The following is a 23,580-nucleotide window of genomic DNA, read 5'->3' as shown; positions in this document are numbered from 1 at the left end:
GCTTACACACCCTGGTGTATAAGCTGTTATAACACTTGCCCCACACACACTGTTGTATAAGCTGTTGAGGAGCTCAGACAGCTCTGTATTTTTTTTTTTTGTATCTTTTCTTTTTGGTTTTTTTGGCCTATCCTCGTGGATGGTCCGACACTGCCCCCCCCCCCACCCCCCACCCCCCCAGTAAGAAAGACTTCCTGGCACCGGTGGCACGGTGTCAGAGACTGTAGTCAGAGGTGGCTCGATGGCAGGAGTAATGAACAAAGCTTTCACGGATGAGAAATGAAAAGCGACAGGTACTCCAACTCAGGAAGGAAGGTGAACACAGGACTTTGCAATGGCTGTGTTCACAGAAAAGTCTCTCTCTCTCTCTCTCTCTCTTCATCTCCCTCTCTATCTTTGTTGCTTTTTCTCTGTCTCTTCCTCTCTATCTGTCCCCCCTTTCTCTCTATGTCTGTATCTCTCTCCCTCTCTCTTTCTCTCTACCTGTCTCCTTCTCTTCCTCTCTGTATGTTTCTCTCTCCCCTCTCCCTCTCTCCCTCCCTCCCTCTTTCATGGATCAATATTCGGTCGCTTCTGGGCACTCTGTTCTAAAGTGCTTGTGGGATAGTCTGTTCACTCTCATAATAAAATTTTTTTAAATCCTAGATGTTGTTGGAAAATAATAATGTCATTGTTTGAAACACGTCTCTGGCTCAGCCTAGACAATTTGCTGGGATTCAGACAGCATTTGTCCTTAATTACTCTGAGCCTGACGCTGAGATGTGAGATGAGTTCACCTAAATTCTGAGGATGTTTGTGTCAGCAGTCGGTTATTTAGAACAACGTTTCCCAACCTTTTTCCTTCCGTGGCACACTTTCCAAATTTACAGAATCTCATGGCATAGAATACTGTTCACTGTGTGAACTGAACTGTGTTCTTGGCTATAAATAACTGTACGAAATGAGTATTGTACCTTATCGAACCTGGGTTTTGTAGTTTTTCCAATGACCATGATGTGCACTTTTGAACGTCGCCTTGGATAAAAGCGTTTGCCAAATAAATGTAACGTAATGTAATGTAAATTTAAGTGGCACATCAAGCACAACTCATTTACTACTGGGCTGCTTTTCAAAAAGACGTGTATCAAAACTGAGCGATGGGGTTCATACTCTGTTTATATTTATAAAGGAGGAAACGGCCTGCGCTTAATGGCGGTTGCTAGAAGCTAGCCGTACGCCGAGGGTAGCTAATTTTACGTTTTGAGTTTCCTTTCCTACATCTCTACTGGGCCATTTATAAAGTTCTTGTACGGTGTGATAATGGTCGTTTTTTTTTATTTATTATTTTTTATTTTTTGTTAAAAAAACATTACCCTTCCGCCAAGGAAGATCGATGCACCTGATTCTCGGCGAGCCGACAGCCTGACCTGCATGTTAATTTTGCGGCCCAGTGCAGCTACAGCTCGTATCAGACGGGTCTGGGGCAGTGGCCCAGGGTAACCACTATCGGCAACCAGCCATGGCGACCAAAGCCATGCCTCAAAACAAGGCTATAGTCCCGAAAGTAAATAAAAAAAGGGACGCAAACTTAAACAAATATCAACTCATTTACATCAGAATCGTCCAACAAGCCATGAAAACTGCATTTCTACCCGACTCCTCGGTTGGCTGGTATTCCACGATCGCTTGTGAAATTCCGGGGAGGTTAAATGTGGAATAATAATACGCTTGTTTGTGAAGGAAGAATTCTATACTATTTTTCTAAAGTGGTCAAATGCATTCTGGTCATTTGAAACTTTATAACGATCCAGTTTTTTTGAGAATACGGGCGCGATCGTACCCACGACGTGTCACTTCCTGTAGATCACTCGGATTATGAAGAGACACTCCACAGTAAAAGAGACTTCCAAAGACTGGCATTCGGCCCGTGTAAGGAGTGTGTTGTTAGACATCTGCTCTCACCATTCCGTCCTGTGATATTTTTCTGTTTGCTTATATATAGAGCACGTAACCCCCTGATCCATAGCAGGCTGGCTACAGCTCATATCTGACAGCTGAGACAGTTGTGTTGCGTTTCCTCTCCAGAAGGACGCACCTCGTGCGATGTTTTCAGCTGGATTTTTCCTGCAAGGTACGAGAACGCTAGCACCGTGCTCGGCACACACACACACACACACACACATGCACACACACACACCGAACTGTGAAAGTCCCCTAGCAACCACAGAGGTAGTGTGGAAGTCGCGCTTGACGAAAGTGAAATGCAGCTGTGGTTGGTTTTTTTTTTTTTCCCCCCGTGATGTGCTTCAAGCAGGTTCAGTGTTTGGAGGTCAATGTGGAAGGTTTTTTTTTTTTTAAAGTATGAAATTGGTTTGTCAGTTCAACAAGGGGGCATAGGTGGAAATAGATTAAAGGTAAATTCCTCATTGATTGTCAGGACATTTTGTAATGGACGAAGAGCATTCTTAATGGCTGTCACAGTGTTCCAGGGCAGGCGGTAGAGGCAGAGATCGTTACGGTGTCCAGGCTTGACACAGTGCTGTCAGGCTACTCTGTGGTTGGCGGATAAATAATAAATCTGGATGGGATTTGGAAGCTGTGCTGATGTGTGTTCATGTTAGCTGTGTGTGTCTGTACCGTTCGCCAGGAGTCTGAAAACGCCAGGGCTGTCTGTCACCTACGGGACACATTTTCTACTAATGGATCTTTTTTTAGTGCATGGGGAATTAACGTTTTTTGTCTGTTCAGTGGATTATGGTGCATTAAAGGTGTGACTTCATACCTTCTTCTTCATAAGCAGGTCTCTGGTTAGAAATGTGGTGGATTTATCCCAGAAACCAAATAGTATGCGTGTGTGTTTGTGTGGTGAGCAACACTGTGACTCCCCCCTCTTTGTGTTTTACTGGTGCTGCTAGTCAGGGCCATCGTGGGGGGGGGGGCGCACTGGGTATGTTGTCCCGGGCCCTGGAGGACGAGGGAGGGGGGGTCAAATTTTACACTCTAAAAAGTCTACATTTGACACCAACTGTAGTCATAGGAATCCCGGATGGGAACAAAATGTCCTCTGTTGGAGTCAAATTCGAACCGTCAGCCGTTCGGAGTTGATTTTCACACTGTTAATTTACGCTGTGTGTAACGGAAGCCTTATTGGTTTAACCACACAGGCCCTAGCGCCACGCACGGGTGCTGAGAAATTAATATCAGCTCTGTTAGAGACAAATTTACACTCACAGAGTTAAATTAACAGAGGCTGCGATGCCCCCGGCATCCTTTCTCTCTGCAAGGGGGGAGGTTCTTCACCACAAGCTCAGCTCCCGCGCCAGCTAGCGACAAGGGGGGGGCACATTCACCCGCTGCTCCGTAGCTGGAGGGAAATGGCCCTAAATATTTCATAAACCCCCCCCGATGGCTTTCTGAAGTATCTCTCAGAAATGAGATTAGGGGGAGGCGATGTCCCAGTGTGTCTGAACCCAATTTCTCTCGGTCCCCCCCCATCTACCCGCAGAGAGGTACCGTACGTGGTTAATCGTAAAAAAAAAAGAAGAAGGAGAAGAGAGAAACGGTGATTATTGTGGAGGAGGAGACGATGTCTGTAGCTGTTAGCTACAGCTCCGTAGACGCTGCTTGCGCTCAGTCAGTCGGTGGAGAGCCCGTTCCCGCTCTCCGGGGGCTCGAGGTGAGGTAGCGTAGCGTAGCTCTCCTCTCCGCGCCCGACGCCTCTGAGGAAGAGGAAGTAGCTCGCTCCCTGCTGGCTGTCGGGAGGACGTGTCGCTTCGTGACGGGCGACGTCACAGAGCCGAATCCAGCACGCGGGAGAGCGCTGCAACAGGTGATACCCGTCGGGGATGAAACGCGTGCGAATCAGAAACCGCCTCGACGCTGTCAGTGGGACTCCTCTCTGGCGCCTGGGAGAGCAGGGTGTAGAATTCAGGCGCACTACCACAGACCACATGCTGCAGAAATCTTTTTTTTTCTTTTTCTTTTGCTTTCTCCGTTCGGTATTTCTTTCCTTATTATTATTATTATTATTATTGAGAAATCTGTGCACATTTAAATTGTTGAAATGGAACGTTAGATTTCTGAGAAAAACTAAACACAATATGTGTAGTACTAGATAGAATGTGCAATGAACCAAAGAATGGACTATTTTTGTTTTGCATAAATTTGGTCTGAAAGAAATACATTCCCTTGGGTGGATTGGATTTGATATGTTGGTGTGTGTGAGTCGGGGGGGGGGGGGATAACTGCCACCATACACAGTCAAATGTCCAGTGTTGGTTCAACTCTTAAATGAACTCTTAACAGATAACATGTTGGTCCCACTCTGGAATGTCTGTTGAGTGTTGAATTAACAACTGGACATTTTACTCTGTAGAGGCTCCAGCTGTTGGTATAAAAAAAAAAAAAAAAAAAAAACGCTGTTTATTTCAGTCATTGTATTTCATCTTCAGATGTCATTTCTTCATGGATTCCGCTCTATCCCCCCGAGCTCCCTCTCGTCCGGCACACGGCCCGGCTCCCCGGCCTTCTCTCCACCGAACCCTTCTCGTCTTCGGCTCCTGTGCGATGACACGAGCCGCCCGCACACCTCAGCGCTTCGCGACGACTTCGTCTCCGTTTTTTTTAACGCCGCCCCTGCATTTCTTCCCGCCGCGAGATCGTGCTCTTCACACCTTCTTTTCCACCTTCCGTTCATTCTGCTCTTTTACCTTTCTTCACGGCGCTTTTTCCTCCCCTATCTGAAGGATTTCTTCTTTTTTTTTTTTACCCTTTAAGCGACCTTTTCAAAATAGTAATAAAAAAAGAAATCTAATTAGATATTACTTTGGTATGTCAAATCAAAAGATGTGCTTTTGAATAGTGAAAAATAGTCCGTCGTCTCTTATATGAGAAGTGAGGATGTGATCATTCAGTGCATTTGGAAGAAAGAAAGAAAAAACCCTGATCCTGTTAATTAAATGTTTGCTAAAAGCTTAATATCTCTGCGTGGCCCAGCTCTCCTCATTCTCTGAGTTAGTCTTAAAAGTTGTCTGGGTAAATATCCGTTTGAAAAAATAAATAAAAAGAAATAAAAAGCAAAAAAACATTCTGTGTTATTCCTGTATTCAGTGTGCTATGAATGCACATTTTACACTAACAAACTAAAACATCAGACCACCCACTTTAGCTTTCAAAGCCCAACCAGCTTCACTTCCTGTGTGCCCTGCAGGAGACAAATGCAGACCCACTGACTACAGGAAGCTGAAGAACAAAATGGTGGACGCGCAGAGGCAGAAGCACCTGAGAGAGGAGGACAACGAAGGGTGGAGCCGGGACAAAATGGCGCTGAGGAGGATGCTGGTGGATCAGATGTTCAAACGCTTCGACGTGGACGGGAGCGGCCTCGTGGACAGCACCGAGCTGTCGCTGGTAAGCAGGCCCAAAAAAAAACGAACAGAAAAGTGTGTCACTGCATTATCAGCCACGCGCGGTAATGCTGTTGTAATGACTTTAAGAAGTAGGGAGCAGCGAAGTGTTCAGTGGTGATTTAACAAGAGTTTAAATCGTGCGTAACGACGCACGGTGACTAACGGGATTTCGGGAATGGCAGTTTAAAATGTGATTTTTTAAATAGTGAAATTGCAGGAGTCCTGTGCCCAGCCCCTGTCCCTGTGTGTCGTTTCTCTAGGATAGCCTCTTTTACAGTATGTTAAACGTACTGGTAGAGCACACCTGGCTCAGATACGTATTTATCTTGGATTCAAATACTTTTCTGTGCTCTCTTGATCTTGCCTGCCTTGTAATTGAGCCTGCCAATATGTCCAGAAGGCGGGGGTTCGCACTTTTTGAGTGTATTTCATTGGTTCCAAATTACACCAGACAAGATCAATAGAGCACAGAAAAGTATTTGAATCCAAAACAAATGCGTATTTTGACCCAGGTCTGTGGCCGAGCCATGAACACGTCTCTCTGCCGATGGGAGACTGCAGAACTCTTGAGTGATTTTATGACAGGTCTTTGAAAGACAGTAGAAGAGAGGGCCATATTATCTTTTGCGCCTGGCTCAGCTGTACGGACTCAAGTAAAGTTCTGGTCTAAGGGGGGGCTGCTGTGTGCCTCATTCAGGTAAGGCACTGTGCTGTTCACTGCCTTTTAAGGCCATGCTCTGTGCAAGCTTACAGTAGCTGGAGCTCGCCTGCAGTGGCGAGCATTGGCAACAGGAAAATGACAAGGCTTTGTTGGGCTGAATGGCCTGTTCTCATCATTTTGTTTTGTTTTGTGCTGTGTTATTATCTTATGTTATGATAAGTTGTGTTGTGTTATGTTGTGTTATGCTGTTATGTTATGTTATGTTATGTTATTTTATGTTATGCCAAGTGAAAAGAAGCAGACTGGCAACACCACAGTGGGTACCGAATTTATAAAACTAAAGTTGTGGTTTCTAGGGAAGGAAATTTAATTTGCTCATGGGCTCATTGACTCTAAAAAAATAAAAAATAAAAACAATAGTTAAATTATGTAAAATATTCATTTTAAAGTATGGAAACCACAGGGGGTTTATAATATATTTTTTAGATTTCTTCTCATGCAGTAAATAAAAAGTCTGCTTTTACATTTAGATTGTTTCTAAATATTTTGTCACAATGGTGTTTAATGATAGCAAGGAAAGGAAGAATAACTTTGTAAGGCGCAATATCGCAGTTATAAAACTTAACCCAAAAGACCAATTAAAGTTCTTTTCATTATTTATTTTGTTGTTACATTGCTGCCTACTTTGGGATTTTTACAGCTGTGACTTTTAAACCCTTCTCAGCCGCGCCTCCCATGGACGGCCCACGCTGTAACTGTCTCTAAGAAGCCCCGCCCCTCTTCGCCTAAGCTAATGTGTGACTATAATTCTGGCACAAAATGGCCGCCGCTCTGTGCCGTGGGTGGGGGGTTGACGTGAGCTTTCCCCCTTCAGTCTAAAGTGCTCTGGGATGCCATGGGATGAAAAGCTCAGTTCCAGTCCCATTACCGCGTATTCTTCAGATTATGCACTGCCAGCCGCCTCTTCCTTCCGCGTCTGCAGCCGACTGGTTCCTGCAGCTCCCCCGGGTTCCCATGACGACCAAAGGATTCCCTATTGCACAGTGATACAGGAGATGTTACACACAGTATGTTGTTGCCGACGGAAACCCTGCCTCCGGGGGCGATGCTTTGGCCAATAGCGGCAGGTCCTGGCTGCAGTCGGCAACTCTAGTGTGGAAATTATATATTTCTGCTGCAGCTATGTGGAAAATATAAATGTGCAATATATTTAAAAGCTCTCTTATAAAAATGGAATATACTGTGACACATTTATAAAAGTGTGGAAAATATAACAATACAGAATATTTCAAAGCTCTCTTAGAAAAAAGTGGAATATACTGTGATATAAATATGTGAAAAATATAATGAGAAATATATTTCAAAGCTCACTTATGTAAATGGAATTCACTGTTATATGTCATAAATATGTGTAGAATATCAAGACATTTAAAATAAATAAAAAAAATGTATTACTGTGCATCAAAATGAACAAACTGAATGTCCCAGTACCCCACGATTATCATTATTTCAATTTCAGGAGACAATTTTATGGAACTAGTCTGCAGTTTGCTTAACATTTGTGGTCTACACTGTGAAATTTTAAAAAAATTATTTGAAAGGATCTCTGTATAACGTTGGAGAGAAAGATGAGCCCAGGCCAGTTTTTTTTTTTTTTTTACTTTTTCTTCCCAGCCACCTATGATATTTACGCAGTTCTCACTCTGACAGCAGAGCTGACCCGGCATTAATAATGAATGCACTTTACTTGCCGTCGCTGTCTTTCTTTGCGTTCGCCCTGGATCGTGTGTGCGTGCGCGCATCAGAGATGCTTGCGTGGGCTATCGAGCGCGCATTAGCCTGGACGAGGAAAGAGAAGGAAAACTCCCTCCCAACCTTTATGCTTCACTGAGCTTCATCATACGAGCCTCACTTTGTTTACACCCCGCGATAGCAGAGCAGAGTTTTTAACTGTCATGTGCTGAAATGCCGTTAGAGACCCAGAGTCTGGTCGCTCCGCTCCGCTTTCTAAGGAGTGGATTAAGATACGATCTGAGGGGAAATACAGCGAGGGAAATAAATAATAAATAAATGTAAATAATGTAGTTATTCGCTGAAAAGCTGAATTTGCTTGAAATCAGTATTCATGACTGTTTACAAGCCCCGCACGTAAGGGGAGAGAGAAGAGAGAAGAATCGACAATGTAGAAGAGAGAATCGACAATGTACCCCACCCCCCACCTTTTCCTCGTTCTGCGATGACAGTCACCCCCCCACCACCTCCTCCTTCGTGATCTCAATCTCCCCTCCCCCTGCTTAGAATAGGCCCAAAATTTTGTATTAGGCCCCCAAGCAATGTATCTGAAACTCTTGAAACTTCATTTGGCAGTAATAGCAGCACTGTATCCCACTCACATCGTGTCTCAATTCTTCTGCTTCTCACAGATAGTCAAACAGCAGGGCCCGTTCAAAGACTTCTCCGACTGCACGCCGTTTGACCTTCTGAAGTTCGACGACGGCAACGCTGACAAACACTTATCCAAGGAAGAGTTCTACGTGGCATTTGGTAAGTGGGTCGGGGGGGGGGGGGGGGGGGGGGGTGGGGTGGGGGGTGTCTCTGATCGTTTGGCACAAATCTGTTCTCTTTTGGTTTTTTATTTTGAGAGAGATACGACGCCGTTCGCAGCGCTGACGCTTCTGGGGAGGGGGGCGTCTGCTGAAAAGGCATCGGTATTTCACACGTGTCGCTTGGCAACGCAATAAAAGTGCAAATGCGAGGCAATTTCCGCGCTCCTTCATCATATCACCGGAGGAGCTGTCCTCGCGCTCTTTTTGAGCGGCTTCATTTGAAACGGCAGTTTGTTTGTTCTGGCGGCATTGCCTACGGTCGAGCCGGGAAGCGCTTCTCTACACCTGTCCACTGGTACAGCATTATCACAGGTACATACTGTACCTGCAACACCTGTCCACTGATACAGCATTATCACAGGTACATACCTGCAACACCTGTCCACTGGTACAGCATTATCACAGGTACATACTGTACCTGCAACACCTGTCCACTGGTACAGCATTATCACAGGTACATATCTGCAACACCTGTCCACTGGTACAGCATTATCACAGGTACATACCTGCAACACCTGTCCACTGGTACAGCATTATCACAGGTACACACTGTACCTGCAACACCTGTCCACTGGTACAGCATTATCACAGGTACATATATCCATCTAAAAATCTATCTGTTCATTGAAAATATACAGAGGCCCTTGTAGTTATAGCTGTAGTACAAAGTACCTTAGGTGACCCATGAGCAGTAATATGTTGGGTGTTAAGTCAACTCTGATAGCTCATTAAGTTCTAATATCATACATTTAATTCTGATATAGTGCATTTATCTATGACAGAGCACATGTACGGATGTTGCACATTTAGCTCTGAGAGCACATTTAAGTCTGATAGAGTATATTTAACTCTGATTGCGTACATTTCAGTCTGATATACTGTAGTACATTTGACTCTCATATAGTGCACGTAGCTCCGATGGACCACATTTAAGTCTGATAGAGTATATTTAACTATGATTGTGCACATTTTAGCCTGATATAGCACATTTGACTCTCATATGGTACATTTAGCTCTGATAGAGCTCATTTAGGTTGGATATTGTACATTTGACCCCTGTTTGTCTAAGATGAGCTATTTAAAGTGCCCGGAAGTTGAATAACAGCACTGGACATTTTGCTGTCTTTCACACATTTGAGACAGCTCTGTTCTGTACCTTTTGTCACTTACTCTGGTGTAACTTCTAAGCAAAAATCAGAGTGAGTGTGTGTGTGTGTGTTTGACATGACAGCTTAATTATGACATTCATCACTGCCAAGGGGATCTGGCAGGAAGCATTAATTCTGTGTGCAAAAAGGCCTCCGAATGATGAGAATTTTTGACAGCAACTGTGAGGACATCTTTTTCATACCGGCATGGGAGAACTGCAGAGTCCTTTCCAGTTCCCCTTGTTGTCCCTGTCGGACATTGGCATTGAAATGCTTTTGTTTTTTTTTCCCATCTATTTACGATTTACTGTGTGCGCTCTCAAAAAGGATGGCTTAATATCCAGTATGATTTTTATGATACTACTTTTGTGTTCCTTTCAACACATTTCGTGTCAAAGCTACATTTAAAGTGACACAAATCTTATCCTTTAAGTGTGTGAGTGAATGATGTGTGTGCCCTGCGATGGACTGGCGAGCTGTCCGGCGTGTATTCCTGCCTCTCGCCCACTGCATGCTGGGATAGGCTCCAGCACCTCCTGTGACCCTGACCAGGAATACTTTGGGTTAGATAATGGATGAATTACTATTTTAATTATATCCGTACATAAATTAGCCTGCATAGATGTAATTAAATCATAGGTGTAAATAAAGTTTCGGTGAATTTCACCAAAACAACAAAACGGCATATTGAACAGCATATTTCGCAGTCGTTAGCCGATGTCTATATCCATCTGTGTTCTAATGAGCTGGATGACTCCACATCCTATGCTAATCGCCAGGTTGCAATTAAAATGAATCAATATTTATAAAGTGAGTGTAAACAAGTTCCAAGTGTTGATGATTCCATCATGCACTCGTTGTGTGTCAGTCTATTGATAATTGCTAATCAGATTAATAAGTCTCTAGATGAAGTCATTTCCTAGCCACAGAAAAATGATCTTCAGGAAAAAAAAACAAAAAAAAAACAGTCATATCACATCCATGGCAAGACGAGGCTGTCACATAATTCGTTTCGGGAGAAAATGGCAGAGAAATATTTATCTCTGCGCTAAAGGAATTGGCAGAAAACGACAGGTTAAATTAAGGGCTTCTCAAATGTTGGCTACTTCGCAGCCGTGGCAGCTGTTCAGAGCCGCGAAGTTTTTGGCAGAGGGACTAATTTCAAACGGCACTCTCGTCTCCGAGTTTTCTGGGCGGGCAGCGTTGTTGGCGGCGACCTTCACCCCTTTTTTTAAACGGATCTGACAGGAAGACCGAACAGGAAGTCGCGGTCGCCGTAGCGACGAGCCCTTCGCTCTAGAGCAGGCGGCGGGGGCGAGCTCGGGGTGCGCCAGATCGCCCCTTTCAGCCTCCGCTCTCGCAGCGGGCGATCACTGATCTGACGCCGCGGCCCGTGGCTGTCCGTCAAAATCCCTCGCGTTTTTTTTACAAACGCGTTTCGTTTCGTTTGTTTTTAAATTAAACAAATAAGCACATTAAAAAAAACGGTGATAAACGAACAAATGGTGAAATTAGACCGTGCCTTTCGGGCACCTTAAAGATGAAAGATGTCTAATTAAATTTTAACTCCCCGACTCTCGCCCGACAAGAAATGTCTTTTAATGTCTTTTTTTTTTTTTTGTGGGGTGGATTCTCTTGAGTTATTTAGGTCGGGTTAGAGAGTGGTCAGCTAATTAAGAACCAGACATGAATCGTTCTCCCTGCGGCGGCCATTTTGGATCCAGCAGGTGGGTCACAGGAAATGTAATAACATAATGATACGTTTTCAGCCGACTTAAATGGATGGATGTTTTTTTTTTTTTTTCTTTTCTTTCTGTCACACATTTAAAAGCGCTGTGATGGAATTGTAATGCGTCTGTAGATATTCCCTGTTGACAGGCACTGGCATTTAATTCAAATTAAATGGCATTTAATTAGAATATGAAGGCTAGTCGACGCCGCCTCCGTGTGTGTGTGTGTGTGTGTGTGTGTGCGCCATATAGCCCGCCACTCTGAATTGATGAAAGATTCAGAGTGCTTGCACTGCAGCGGATGAATGGCACATTTAAATCTATATTTACTCATTTAGCAGACATTGTTCTCCAGAGGGACTTACTATACATAAGTGTGTGCCTGACGTTTTAGGCAACAAAGAACAGCTTTACTTACCACCGTGAACATGGTAAAGAACAGCCTTATTTACCACCGTGGACATGGTAAAGAACATCTTTACTTACCGTGGGCACTGTAAAAAGCAGCTTTACTTGCCATAGGCAAGAGTAAAGAACAGCTTTACTTCCCATGGGTACAGGTAAAGAACAGCTTTACTTCCCGTGGGTATAGGTAGAGAATAGCTTTACTTACCATGGGCACTATGAAGAACAACTTTACCTCCCATGGGTACAGGTAAAGAACAGCTTTGCTTCCCTTGGGTACAGGTAAAGGACAGCTTTACCTCCCATGGGTACAGGTAAAGAACAGCTTTACTTCCCATGGGTATAGGTAAAGAACAGCTTTACTTACCATGGGCACTGTAAATAACAGCTTTACTTCCCTTGGGTACTGGTAAAGAACAGCTTTACTTACCATGGGTTTAGGTAAAGAACAGCTTTACTTCCCTTGGGTACAGGTAAAGAACAGCTTTACTTCCCTTGGGTACAGGTAAAGAACAGCTTTACTTCCTTTGGGTGCAGGTAAAGAACAGCTTTACTCACCATGGGCACTGTAAAGAACAGCTTTACTTACCGTGGGTTTAGGCAAAGAACAGCAAGCGACAGGGCAGCGAATGAGCATCTCACTGAAAACACTGCAGCCAGAAACAGTCGCTGCCGGAGCCAGCTGGCTAAACGCCCCTCTGATTGCACTGCTAGAGCCAAGGCCCGTCTCGCATCGCACAGCGCGCGGTAACAAACGCGAATCTGAGTCTCTGCTCTCCCTGACGGTGCTCCACCGCCGTGTCAGACTGAACCCCTTTCATTCTTTTTTTTTGCGTAACGTGAGAGGAAAGCAGGGGGTTTCGAGAGGACTCGTACAGCCAGTGGCGTCGGCTGTGACCGCGGAGGTTTTTATTCCAAATGCTTTCGTGGAATTGCACACTCTCTCTGCTTTTCTGCTGAATGGGTTAGTTTTTTATTTTTTTTATTTTTTTTTTATTCACTGTGCGTGCGTGTGTCTGGGAAAGGCAGCTTATGGACAACAACAACAACAACCAAAAAAAAAAAAAAAAGAATGTTATATTAACCAGATGTATTAGTGCTTTAAAAGCGAAATCTACTGGAAAACCACCTTGTGCGCTAGAAATGGAATGTAAGTGTTGAACCCGTCGAGACATTCGCGGCGGCGCCTGTAAATGGTTATTTCTGCATTAGCTTTTGCCCTTCGGCAGGCAGTAATGAAAGCCTGTGAGTGCTGAATCGCCTGTTCCCTCTGAGGTAGCGGTAGCGTAGCGGCTATGTGCGTTCCCTTAAAAAGCCCCCCGGAGCCTCTTCTCCACCGCCTTATTTGTTTGCTCGGGGAAAATTCTTAAAAGCGCAGCCGCTTTCAACGGTGTTTCTGTCGTCATGCCCTCAGATGCATGCGCCTTAATGCGCGTGTGTTCCTCCGAGCCGCCTGCCGTCCGCGTTATTTATGGCAGTGTTTATTCTTCAAGCAAGTCGAAAGATGTTCTCAATGTTGAAAAGGTTGCCACTTTTTCTTGGATTGTTCTTCTTTTTCTCTAATTCGGTCAAATTCAAAAGACAAAAAAAATCTGAACTTCCAGAGGTTCCATGAAAAGAAATAACCTGCGAATGTGACCAATCATAATTAGCTTTTTCATAAGCAGGGTTACAACCCTACTGAAACACAATGACATAAGTCCGCTTGCCTGCAGCTCCTGCCCTTTTCACGAAATATCTAAAAGTTCCCTTTTGATTCCTGTTTCCCCCCCCCCCCCCTTACACTTTCTATCAAGCGTTCCACTACAGCCGTGTTAATGCAGTGTGCTTAGCCAATCACATTCTCGCCGGCTGCCCTACGTAGTTCTGATTGGTTGGTCCAAATGGCTCACTTGTGTGGTGCATGAGTGGTGCATTCCAATTTCAAAAAGCTAATTGCTACAGTTGGCAAGCCACTGACAATCTTACTCAGTGTTGCTGGTTTAGTAAAGTTAAAAAGAACCCCATGAACAGCTTACATGCTGTTATACAAACAATGTGTAATTTCATGGTTCATGTTGTGTACAGTAATGCTAATATATGAATTCACCAGTGAAGCTAGCTGCTGATCGATAGCTGGCGGAGTAGTGGGGTTATAAGATAAAAGATAAAAACAATACAGGTTGACTATAACTATCAATGCAGTGCTTCTGGAGTGCAATTCTAATTTGGTGGCAATAGCGATTCTAACGTGAACGGTTACTGATCAACAACAACAGAAGAAATAATAATAACAACTATCTGTATAGTACTTTTATAAACCAATTATTCTATAAACAGAAATTATTCTAGTTATATTATGTAGTTCTCCATGCCCAGTATTTCTAATGGAAAATGTTTTTTTTTTGTTTTTTTTAAATCAATGAATAAAAGCACATTTTAAAATGGACACTTTTGTTTGTTTCTCTCTCTCTCGGAGGGAGTAGAGAAGAAGAGGAGCGAAGGAAGCATTTGTCCGTCTTGTCTGCTGTTAAGCTGTTTGGGGATTATAAGCGCTTCAGTTGCACTGGCCTCGCTCGGATAGCAGAGCTGATATCGAGAAAACAACAAAGCCAATCAGCACTGTCATACGTTATTGTCGACTCGCGATTCAGCCAATGGCGAGCTGGCCTATTGATACAACACATCTATTGCATTTTGTCCTTTCTGTAGCCACTGCTGCAGCATAAACAGTGAGATGGTTTTTTTTTTTTAAACCTGTGACAATCAGGATGAGTGGATTCAGTTTTGCCTATTTATGATGATAATAATACTTTTGACCGTGCAAAATTTATGTTTGGTACATTAGTGCATAGTTACATTACGCCACAGGCATTTAGCAGATGCTCTTATCCAGAGTGACTTACACAACTTTTTTTTACACAACATTTCCATTGCATCCTTTTATACAGCTGGATGTATACTGAAGCAATGCAGGTTAAGTACCTTGCTCAAGGGTACAACGGCAGTGTCCCACCCGGGATCCAAACCTGTGACCTTTTACAAGACCAGCACCTTACCCACTATGCTACACTGTCGCCCATCAATGTACTTTGGATGAAACATTTAAGTAATTCAATTAAATCTTTTTTCTGAGACATTGCAAAAAAAAATAAAAAATAATGAAGACTTTAAAATGGATTTAGAAAGGATTGTGGTGTTTGCTCACTGATACACTGTGTAAGAATGATGCAGATGTCTTTCATTGATCTCGCAAAGTCATCTGCCATTCAAATCTCAGATGTTAAGCTTTCGCTGGCAGCCGATGCTGGCACCAAATCCTCCATGTTTACTGAGACTTGTTTCCGCTCACAGTCTCTGACTAGACTTGGCTTTTGTGAACACGCAGCAGTGATCCTGTTGTGTTGTCACTAAATCTGTCCCCAGTTTTGTATTCTCATAGCCAGGTTAATATTCTTCATGAATTGCCAAAATCTAAGTACATGGCAACCAATGTTTTGAAGCCATCCCCAAAAAAAAAGAAACTGTGTCCCACCATCCCCCACTTCCTGTATCTGTGCATGAGTAATCCAGGAGCTTGTCGTTCCAGGAATCCAATTAATAATTTGTGTGCTTGACCTGTCACTCACATTGTCCATTGCAGTGTTTGTGGAAATGTGCATGCAGTGTCACCCATATCGAACTGTGTGGTTCCTTGCGATATGTAGTAAACTTCGTGACAGCATTGTGATTTGTTTTTATTAAATCTTCAGTAATGAAGATGTGTCTGAGGAACATAACAGCCATTGTTCGCAGCGTTGCAGTCTGGGATACATGCATCACATTTACATGATTAAAGTGACAATGTAAATTAGGTTTCATTCTCCTGTGGATAGTGAATTAATATAACTGAATACGTACTGATTGACTGATTTAATAATTTAATAAAGATGTACTAATAAACAAAACAACATGCTGCACACAGACACACACACACCGAGAGAGCGAGAGAGAGAGAGAGAGAAAGAGAACTGATTAACTGAAGGGACAGTGCAGCGGCTTGCAGCTTGTTCTTGTTTTTTAATTGTAAGTTATTTGTTATAAAAAGGGCAAAGCCTCTGTGTTCTGCGTTGCATTCTGCTATTCCAACAGCAGGACCAGCAGGGCTCATTTTACAGGACACTGAAAGCAAGGACAGGAGTATATGTGGAAAAAAAAGGAAGTACTGTAGAAACTGTCTGCATTTCAGGAGGCGGTGGCTCTGATGATATTGGTGGGGGGGGGAGGGGGGGTGTTCAGGATACGAGTGTTGTTATGTTCTCCCCTGTGGTTGTTATGTTGTCACCTGCTCGTGTGACTGGGGTAGGGGGGCTGTTGGGGGGTGGGGGGGGGGGGGGGGGGGGGGGGGAGTTCACAGAAGCTTCCAGATGCTTTTTTTTTTTCTCCAGCTCATGAAACATTCCGTGCGTCGCACCGAGACCGTACCTGTTTTATTTTTACAACAGGTGCGTCCAGAGGCTGCATAGCAACACAGCGACGGAGAGCCGGGCGAAATGCGGCGCGCGTATCCGCTCAGCCGAGACCCGCCGCCGTCGCCGCGACGGCGAGTCGGCCCGGGAAACGGCGTCCATTTTGGACTAATCGCCGGCGTGTAAAAGCTGCGGTGGCCGGGGGCCGCGTTCGGCTCGCAGACATCACGCTTTGTTTTGCTGTTAGTAAATGGCGGTAGTGTACACCGCCGGGGGTCGGAGAAAGGGGGGCTGGCGCGAAGACCCGCTTCATCATCAACCCCCCGTCTGTGCTTCTGGGGGATTAGTCCGTGAGAGAGGTTTTTGCGCGCGGACGGGTACTGTTTTAAAACGAAATGCCCGGGGGGAGAGACGTCTTCGGCTTCTGCGACGTGCTTCCGTTCTGGGGGAACTGTGGCTGTTTTTGTTTTATGCCTTAGATTATGATGTTTATTTATGTATTTATTTACTTGCAGTTTTATTGTAATTATAATGCATAGATCAGCGGCCAGGTCCGCATCACATAACATGCAAGCATAATAAATTTAATGCATGTGCTGCTACTGCTATTAGTACTTTGAAGAAGAAAAAGATGAAGATCTGGAAAGCCTACTTTTTTAAATGATCGATTTAAGCTATCAAATGTTACCGATGTTACCTGTTAAAGATTCAATTTGATTTAACTAGCACTAAGCCAAAGGTTAAATGGAATTGTTACTGATATTTTTGCAGTTCCTGCGTATTTCACTGTTTTCAAATCAACCAAATACAAAACAATTCTAACTGGATAACCTAATAATGTATCTCAGGAAACAAAAAGGATAATCATCCTCAGCTAATAATAATAACTAATAACTGGTGAGTTTTCTCCAGGTACTCCAGATTCCTCCCACAGTCCAAAGACATGCAGGTCAGGCTAATTGGAAACTCTAAATTTGCCCCTAGGTATGAGTGTGTGAGAGAATGCTGTGCGATAGATTGGCAACCTGTCCAGCGTGTATTCCTGCCTCTCGCCCCAATGCACGCTGGGATAGGCTCCAGCATCCCCTGCGACCCTGCCCAGGATAAGCGGGCATCGATAGTGGATTGATGGATGGATGGGATGGGGGGATGAGTCATTTTCAGGGTTTGCAGATGGAAGAGAGGGCCGTAGTCAGCCTCGCGCTCCCGGGTAGTGTAATGGCCTCTCTCGCCTGTACCTTTACTCTCTGTCTGAGGCTTTCATTAAATCTGAAAGTGCTTTTTTTCCCCATTTTGTTTGAGTCATTACCAGTCAGAATTATCCAGCCTGATGCTTAATGAGTGGATTGTCAAGCTGCTAAATTGGTTAATTCAGGCTGCTCCCTTTGATATGGAGTACACTCTCCTCTTTAAAATTAAATTTAAAAAAAAAATTTTAAGAGAAGATTGTATATTCCCCACAGAGTCACCAGATAAAGCAGATGCTTTTTGTGAAGGAAGATTTTATTCACTGGAGGCACTGCAGTGAGAAATAATGATCATTCACATTCTGGAGATACTCACAGAAAACCTTTACAGTCCAAAAAAAAAAAAACACCTCAGGGGTTGGAAAAACAGGTCTTGGACTCTTGGAAATGTATAACTCTTTTCAGACGAGTCGTATATCAGTCTAACTCAATTTGCACTACATTACCATAACATTTATCTGTCTGATATAATTTCCTTTTATGTTATGGTACACATGTATTATCGTACGAGCGGCGAGAAGTCTTCTTGGATCAGCGTACATACATTCTTGGGGATTCACCCACCCCTCTACATCTTGCAAAATTCATGTGATGGTGGCTGGGATTCGTAAAAAGGCATTGTCTGAGTGGTTACTGCAAAAGCTTAAACTTTTCCTTGTTCTATTCCTCATGGTACTTTAACATGCGGGAGCTGTCAGCAGCGGCAAAGGTAGAGTAATGGGTAGGGAGCCTGGCTTATAACAGAGGTTGCAGGTTCAATTCCCAGGTGGGGGCGGTACTGTTGCTGTAGCCTTGAGCTTGAGGTACTTAAAACCTGAAATGCTTCGATAAAAAAAAAAAAACATATATTCAAAACATTTTTACAGTAAATACATATATAGGTGTGTAAACGGATTAGTAATTTTATTTTTAAATAAAGAACTGGAGCTGTCACAGTGAATATGGGCCTCTGCTAGAGGCCTGAAATGTGTAGGAAATGTAGGAGTTGGGTATTGAGGGGTACGAGAGACATGTCGGTCACTGGAATGTGGCTGCCGCATCACGAGCGAAGATGGAGTATGTGACCGTGAATTCCTTCAGTGCTTCAGTGGGGCGACGTAGCTCAGGAGGTAAGAGCGCTTGTCTGGCAGTTGGAGGGCTGCCCGTTCGATCCCCCGTCCTGGGCGTGTCGGAGTGTCCCTGAGCCAAGACCCCTAACCCCTAATTGCTCTGGTGAATTTGAAGCATCAATTGTAAAGCGCTTTGGATAAAAGCGCTATATAAATGCAGTCCATTTACCATTCGCTGTATGCTTTTTGTTCAGGAAGTGGTTGGAAACTCATACAAATTACTGGGCAAAATGTGTACTGCGGAGCTGTCCCCTTTTTTAAATGCGTATCCAGTAGCGACGTAGCTGGATATTAGCCTTCTCAGGTGGTCACATCCAAGGTAATTTCATACCAGGGTTCCCGCTGCTATCTGTTAACTCAATTTTCACATTAGCCGTTAGGGATCCAGCGGCTACTTTGCACCTGCTCAAGAGCACTACGCCATTTTTACCACTATGCTTTCATTCTATGCAGCGCCAAACTGACACACGAATGTACTGCAATGGACTGCAGTGTAAGTTGGCCTTGAGTAACATAGTGTAGGTGGTTGTGGTGTTTACGATTTAAAAGACGAATGTACTGTAATGGACTGCAGTGTAAGTTGGCCTTGAGTAACATACTGTAGGTGGTTGTGGTGTTTACGATTTAAAAGCGAATGCACTGTAATGGACTGCAGTGTAAGTTGGCCTTGAGTAACATAGTGTAGGTGGTTGTGGTGTTTACGATTTGAAAAACGAATGTACTGTAATGGACTGCAGTGTAAGCTGGCCTTGGAGTAACACACTGTAGATGATTGTGGTGTTTACTTTTTTTTTTTTTTAATTAATGTTTGAGCAGTGTCTCGGCTGTCCACCAAACCTCTAACGCCATCCCCGGGTCCCAGAGAGCCACGGGTTCCGAATTGTCTTTGCTGTTGCCCGGCACTTAATTGATGAAATAAAGAAGTCGTTCACGCAGTTAAATGGCCTGTCTTCTACGGTCTGAGCGTCTTATTCAAATGTGAAAACAAAAAAGCAGCACACCCCTGCAGGGCCAGATCCAGCCGCTCCTCTTACCTCCTCTCTCCACTTCATTTCAGCAAATGAAGTGTTTCAGATTAACCTGATTTCGCAGAACACAAACATGCTTGTGTTTCTTTTAAATACCAGGATTTAAAAAAAATAAAAATAAAATTTATGTACGGGATGCGTCTACATACAGCACCTTGTTAATGGCCTTTGTTAATATATTTGCTAATAATGATTTATAAACAGTACAATGTTACTGAGGACCTTCCTTATAGAAAACTTGAAAAATAATTTATGTATGAATTTTCTTAAATTCATGCTATATTTACATTACTAGCTTCCATATGTTGAAATAGGCTACATGAATAGCCTTCATGTTACATGTGCGTCAATTTTATTCTGTGGCCTTCATGTAACGTGTAATTAAATGTATACTTTTTCTCACCCATTTAGGAATGGCCATTGATATGTTTCTCGGCACCGTGTTGCCACGACGCCCTGATGTCGATTCAGGCGAACAGAGGAGACGAGCGTGCGCTCTTTCCACGGAAAAGTGTGTGATGTCATCCAGCCACCGCTGCTTATCACCCCTCGCTCACACAGACGTGAGTCAGAGGAAGACACCTCATGTGCCACTTAACGCAGGGACTCGTGGGGATGCGACTGAACACCGGAGGGGGCGGGGGGCGGGGGTGTAGGTGGGGGCGAGGGGGCGAGGGGGGGGGGGGGGGCGTGTTGCTGCTGCACAGTGAGGGTGAGAAGCTGTCACCCTCCCGGCTGGCTGACTTAATTTGTATGTCGCTCTCTGGGGGGGGTCTACCAGCCACCACGGTCGTCACCCCTAACACTGTCCAAAATCTATCCACGTGCCAAAACACCGCCATATTGCCTAAGCAGAATGACTCATCCAGCAGCCACGAGTCATACTAAATATACGTAGCCTTTTATCTGTTGTACTACCAAATCCAATTCATCATGAATAATGGTCCTCATCCTCATTTTGTTTAGGATTAATGACAGGAGATGGTGCTTAATAAAGGCTTTTACTAATGGTTTGTTAACTCATCTCATACCATTATGCATTTTTTTTTAAACGTGCGTTTAGATTTTCGTTTCCCAAAGTTTCATACGTATTCGTACGAAAGCAACATGGCCGCTCCTTCCCCTCGGTAGCCGTAGCGTTTGACGTTTGGCCCGAGGCCGGTGCCTCGTTCCACGCCCCACCTCACAATTTAATCTTTTTGAGCCTTGCGCTCATTAAGGGTCGTACAGTAAACTGGCCGAGGGCATTAACGACGCATCCGTCCGTATTCATTAAAAAATCATTAGGCGTCCATTATACCCCTGAGAGGTATTGTGCCGTTCCAGAGGGCTGCGGAGGGGGTTATAGCAATGGCTTATCCTATGCAGTGCGCGGCTCTGTGCGGAGCGATAACTCTCGAACCCTGTTCCCCTTTTTCTCCTTCTCTTGGTGGGCTCGCTTCACAGACGCGCCTCGAAGCGGCACAGAATGTAATTTAAAAAAAATTTTTTTTTTTTTTTAATAAAGGTACAGTTAGACGGCAGTCCCAAATATAGCCTGGGCTCAGCGTCGCACGGAGAAGAACGTTAGCACGTTAGCACTTCTCAGAGTGCTCGTGTGCTTTCCTGGCTATGACGTGACGTGTTTCAAAATAACAGAAAGAGGTAAAGTCCCACACCCCCCCCCCACCCCACCGCACCTTACCTCCGATGTCGTTTTCACGCTTACGCCAGTCTGTGAGTTCTCCCTCAAGGTTGGGGCTGTTGAACAGAATCCTGCCATCAGCGGCTTCTTAAATCAGGTAGCTGTGCGACAACGTAGCGTTGGAAACCAGGTGCAAAAAATTAGCCATGCACAGTTATGCCACGAGTTGTGACACGATAGGCCGCGTTACCTGTCATCGGTTTTATCCGTGAAAGATACGCGGCGGGTTTATTTTAACATCGTCGGTTTCAGAATCGCCTGTGACTCGAGCGCCAAATGCCAACTGCAGACGAAACACAAATTAGTTTCATAACATAATAATATAACATAATGACGGGAACAGGCCATTCAACCCGACAATGCCCGCCATTTTTTTTGACTAAATTAGTGCTTTGATTTCTTTTAGTCCTGCTTACACTATAACTGCTTTCTGTTATCATAAACCAATAACTGACGTTCCGGTTAATAGGTGACGTGGGTAAACAATAATGTAATTTTCCTTTGACAGAAATATGTTATTACACTTTTAGTGATAATGAATGCTAGCATTAGTTTTTTGTTTCCTTTTCGCTGCGAAGTTATTTATATTCACAAACATAGTCTAGTAATTTCCGATGTTTTTTCGCTTACTTTTTCTACTCTGTGCCGTCTCCCTGAGGATTCTGGCAATGGGCAGTTTGTGGGCTTAATGCCAAACAAAGAGTAACGATGACAAATGAGGGCCTTCTCAGTGAGATCTCGCCACACAATGCCTTCAAACTGTTTAATTTCGGTTTGTTCGACGGTTTTTTTTATTTGTGTGAACTTCCGTGAAAGCTTACGCTTTTGCGTCCAATCACGACTGCCGATCACCGTATGCGTTTACCCGCTAACGACGAATTGCGTTACAGATCTATCGATCGAGACGAATCAAAACAGCCGTTGTTGTCTTGTCTGTAGCGCTAGGCAACAAGCGGCCCGCGATACTGTCACCGCTGTGTGCAGTTTGTCGTGTATGTGTCCCCCTCCAACGAGCAGTTTGAAACACATCCGTTTCTTGTTGTCGTGGACGTCGACGTGGAAATTAAAAATGACTTTGGTGGAAGGACCTGGGATCGGAAGAAAAAAAGAAAACGGTGGAACGAAGATGGTGGGGCGGGAGCGTAGAAAGTTAATTAAAGGCGGAGTGATTTAGGGATTACGTCTGACACGAGTACCCACACAATCATGCGCCGTCACAGACGACAGGAAACGCATCACACCCCGTTTTTACACGGCAGAGGTCGGGAGGACGAAGTCATATGAAAGTCTCCTGGTGGTTATGACATCACAGCTTTTGGCCGCCCGATTGGTGCGATCCTCTGGGCCGGTTGAGCAGAGAGCCAATCACGTCTCAGAGACTTATGCTATTATTGATCCCTGCCCCGCCCCAGTCCAAACAGTTAACACCAAGTCACCTTTTCCATTGCTTCATTTAACTTTCTTGTGATATATGCTACAAAATGTGGGTTACCCCAGGCAAAGCAATAAGAATATGATTAGTTCTCTCCTTGGACGGGGACTTTGGTCTGTGGTCACTAATCATATCTCCTTCATTCATTTTCATTAAAGTATCATTGGATGTCTTTATCTGGTAGCGGTAAGAAAAATGACACAGTTTGAAAGGTTGCAGCAGGGGAATAGCCACACTTTGGCCACTGTGTGGAGCAGCTAGCAAGGAACATCTATCAAAACTCCGAGGAGGCCAACCCTAGCAGACACGCACACCCACACTCACACACACACACACACACAAAAACACACACACACACCCACACTCACACACACGCACACACACACGCACACCCAGACTCTCACACACACACACACATACACATAGACACACACACACATGCACATGCACACACACACACACACACACACACACATACACATACACACACACGTGCGCACACACACACGCGCGCACACACCCACTCACACACACACATGCACACACACACACACACACACACACACACACATACACATACACACACACACACACACACACATACACACACACACACACACACACACATACACACAGACACACACACACACACACACACACAGACAAAATCAGCAGACACGTTTTTTTTTCCGGTTTCTCGTTCCCGGTCCCTCCTC

The 23,580-nt window shown here is 44.3% G+C and overlaps 1 protein-coding gene across 7 annotated transcripts in view; it reads left to right on the top strand.

The window, feature by feature from the left end:
* LOC118228475 (follistatin-related protein 5-like) overlaps positions 1–23,580 on the top strand; it is a 168,396-nt gene that overhangs the window by 89,898 nt on the left and 54,918 nt on the right. For all 7 annotated transcript variants that reach the window (XM_035420024.1, XM_035420023.1, XM_035420019.1 and 4 more), the window contains exons 5-6: positions 5,189–5,388; positions 8,472–8,592. In XM_035420024.1, the coding sequence (XP_035275915.1) occupies positions 5,189–5,388; positions 8,472–8,592 (321 nt within the window). The remainder of the gene's footprint in view (positions 1–5,188; positions 5,389–8,471; positions 8,593–23,580) is intronic.

The sequence above is a fragment of the Anguilla anguilla genome, chromosome 5 (assembly GCF_013347855.1).
Source record: "Anguilla anguilla isolate fAngAng1 chromosome 5, fAngAng1.pri, whole genome shotgun sequence".
NCBI classification, from domain to species: Eukaryota; Metazoa; Chordata; class Actinopteri; order Anguilliformes; family Anguillidae; genus Anguilla; species Anguilla anguilla.
Note: the sequence above shows the minus strand (reverse complement) of the source record. Positions and strands in the feature narration are given on the sequence as shown.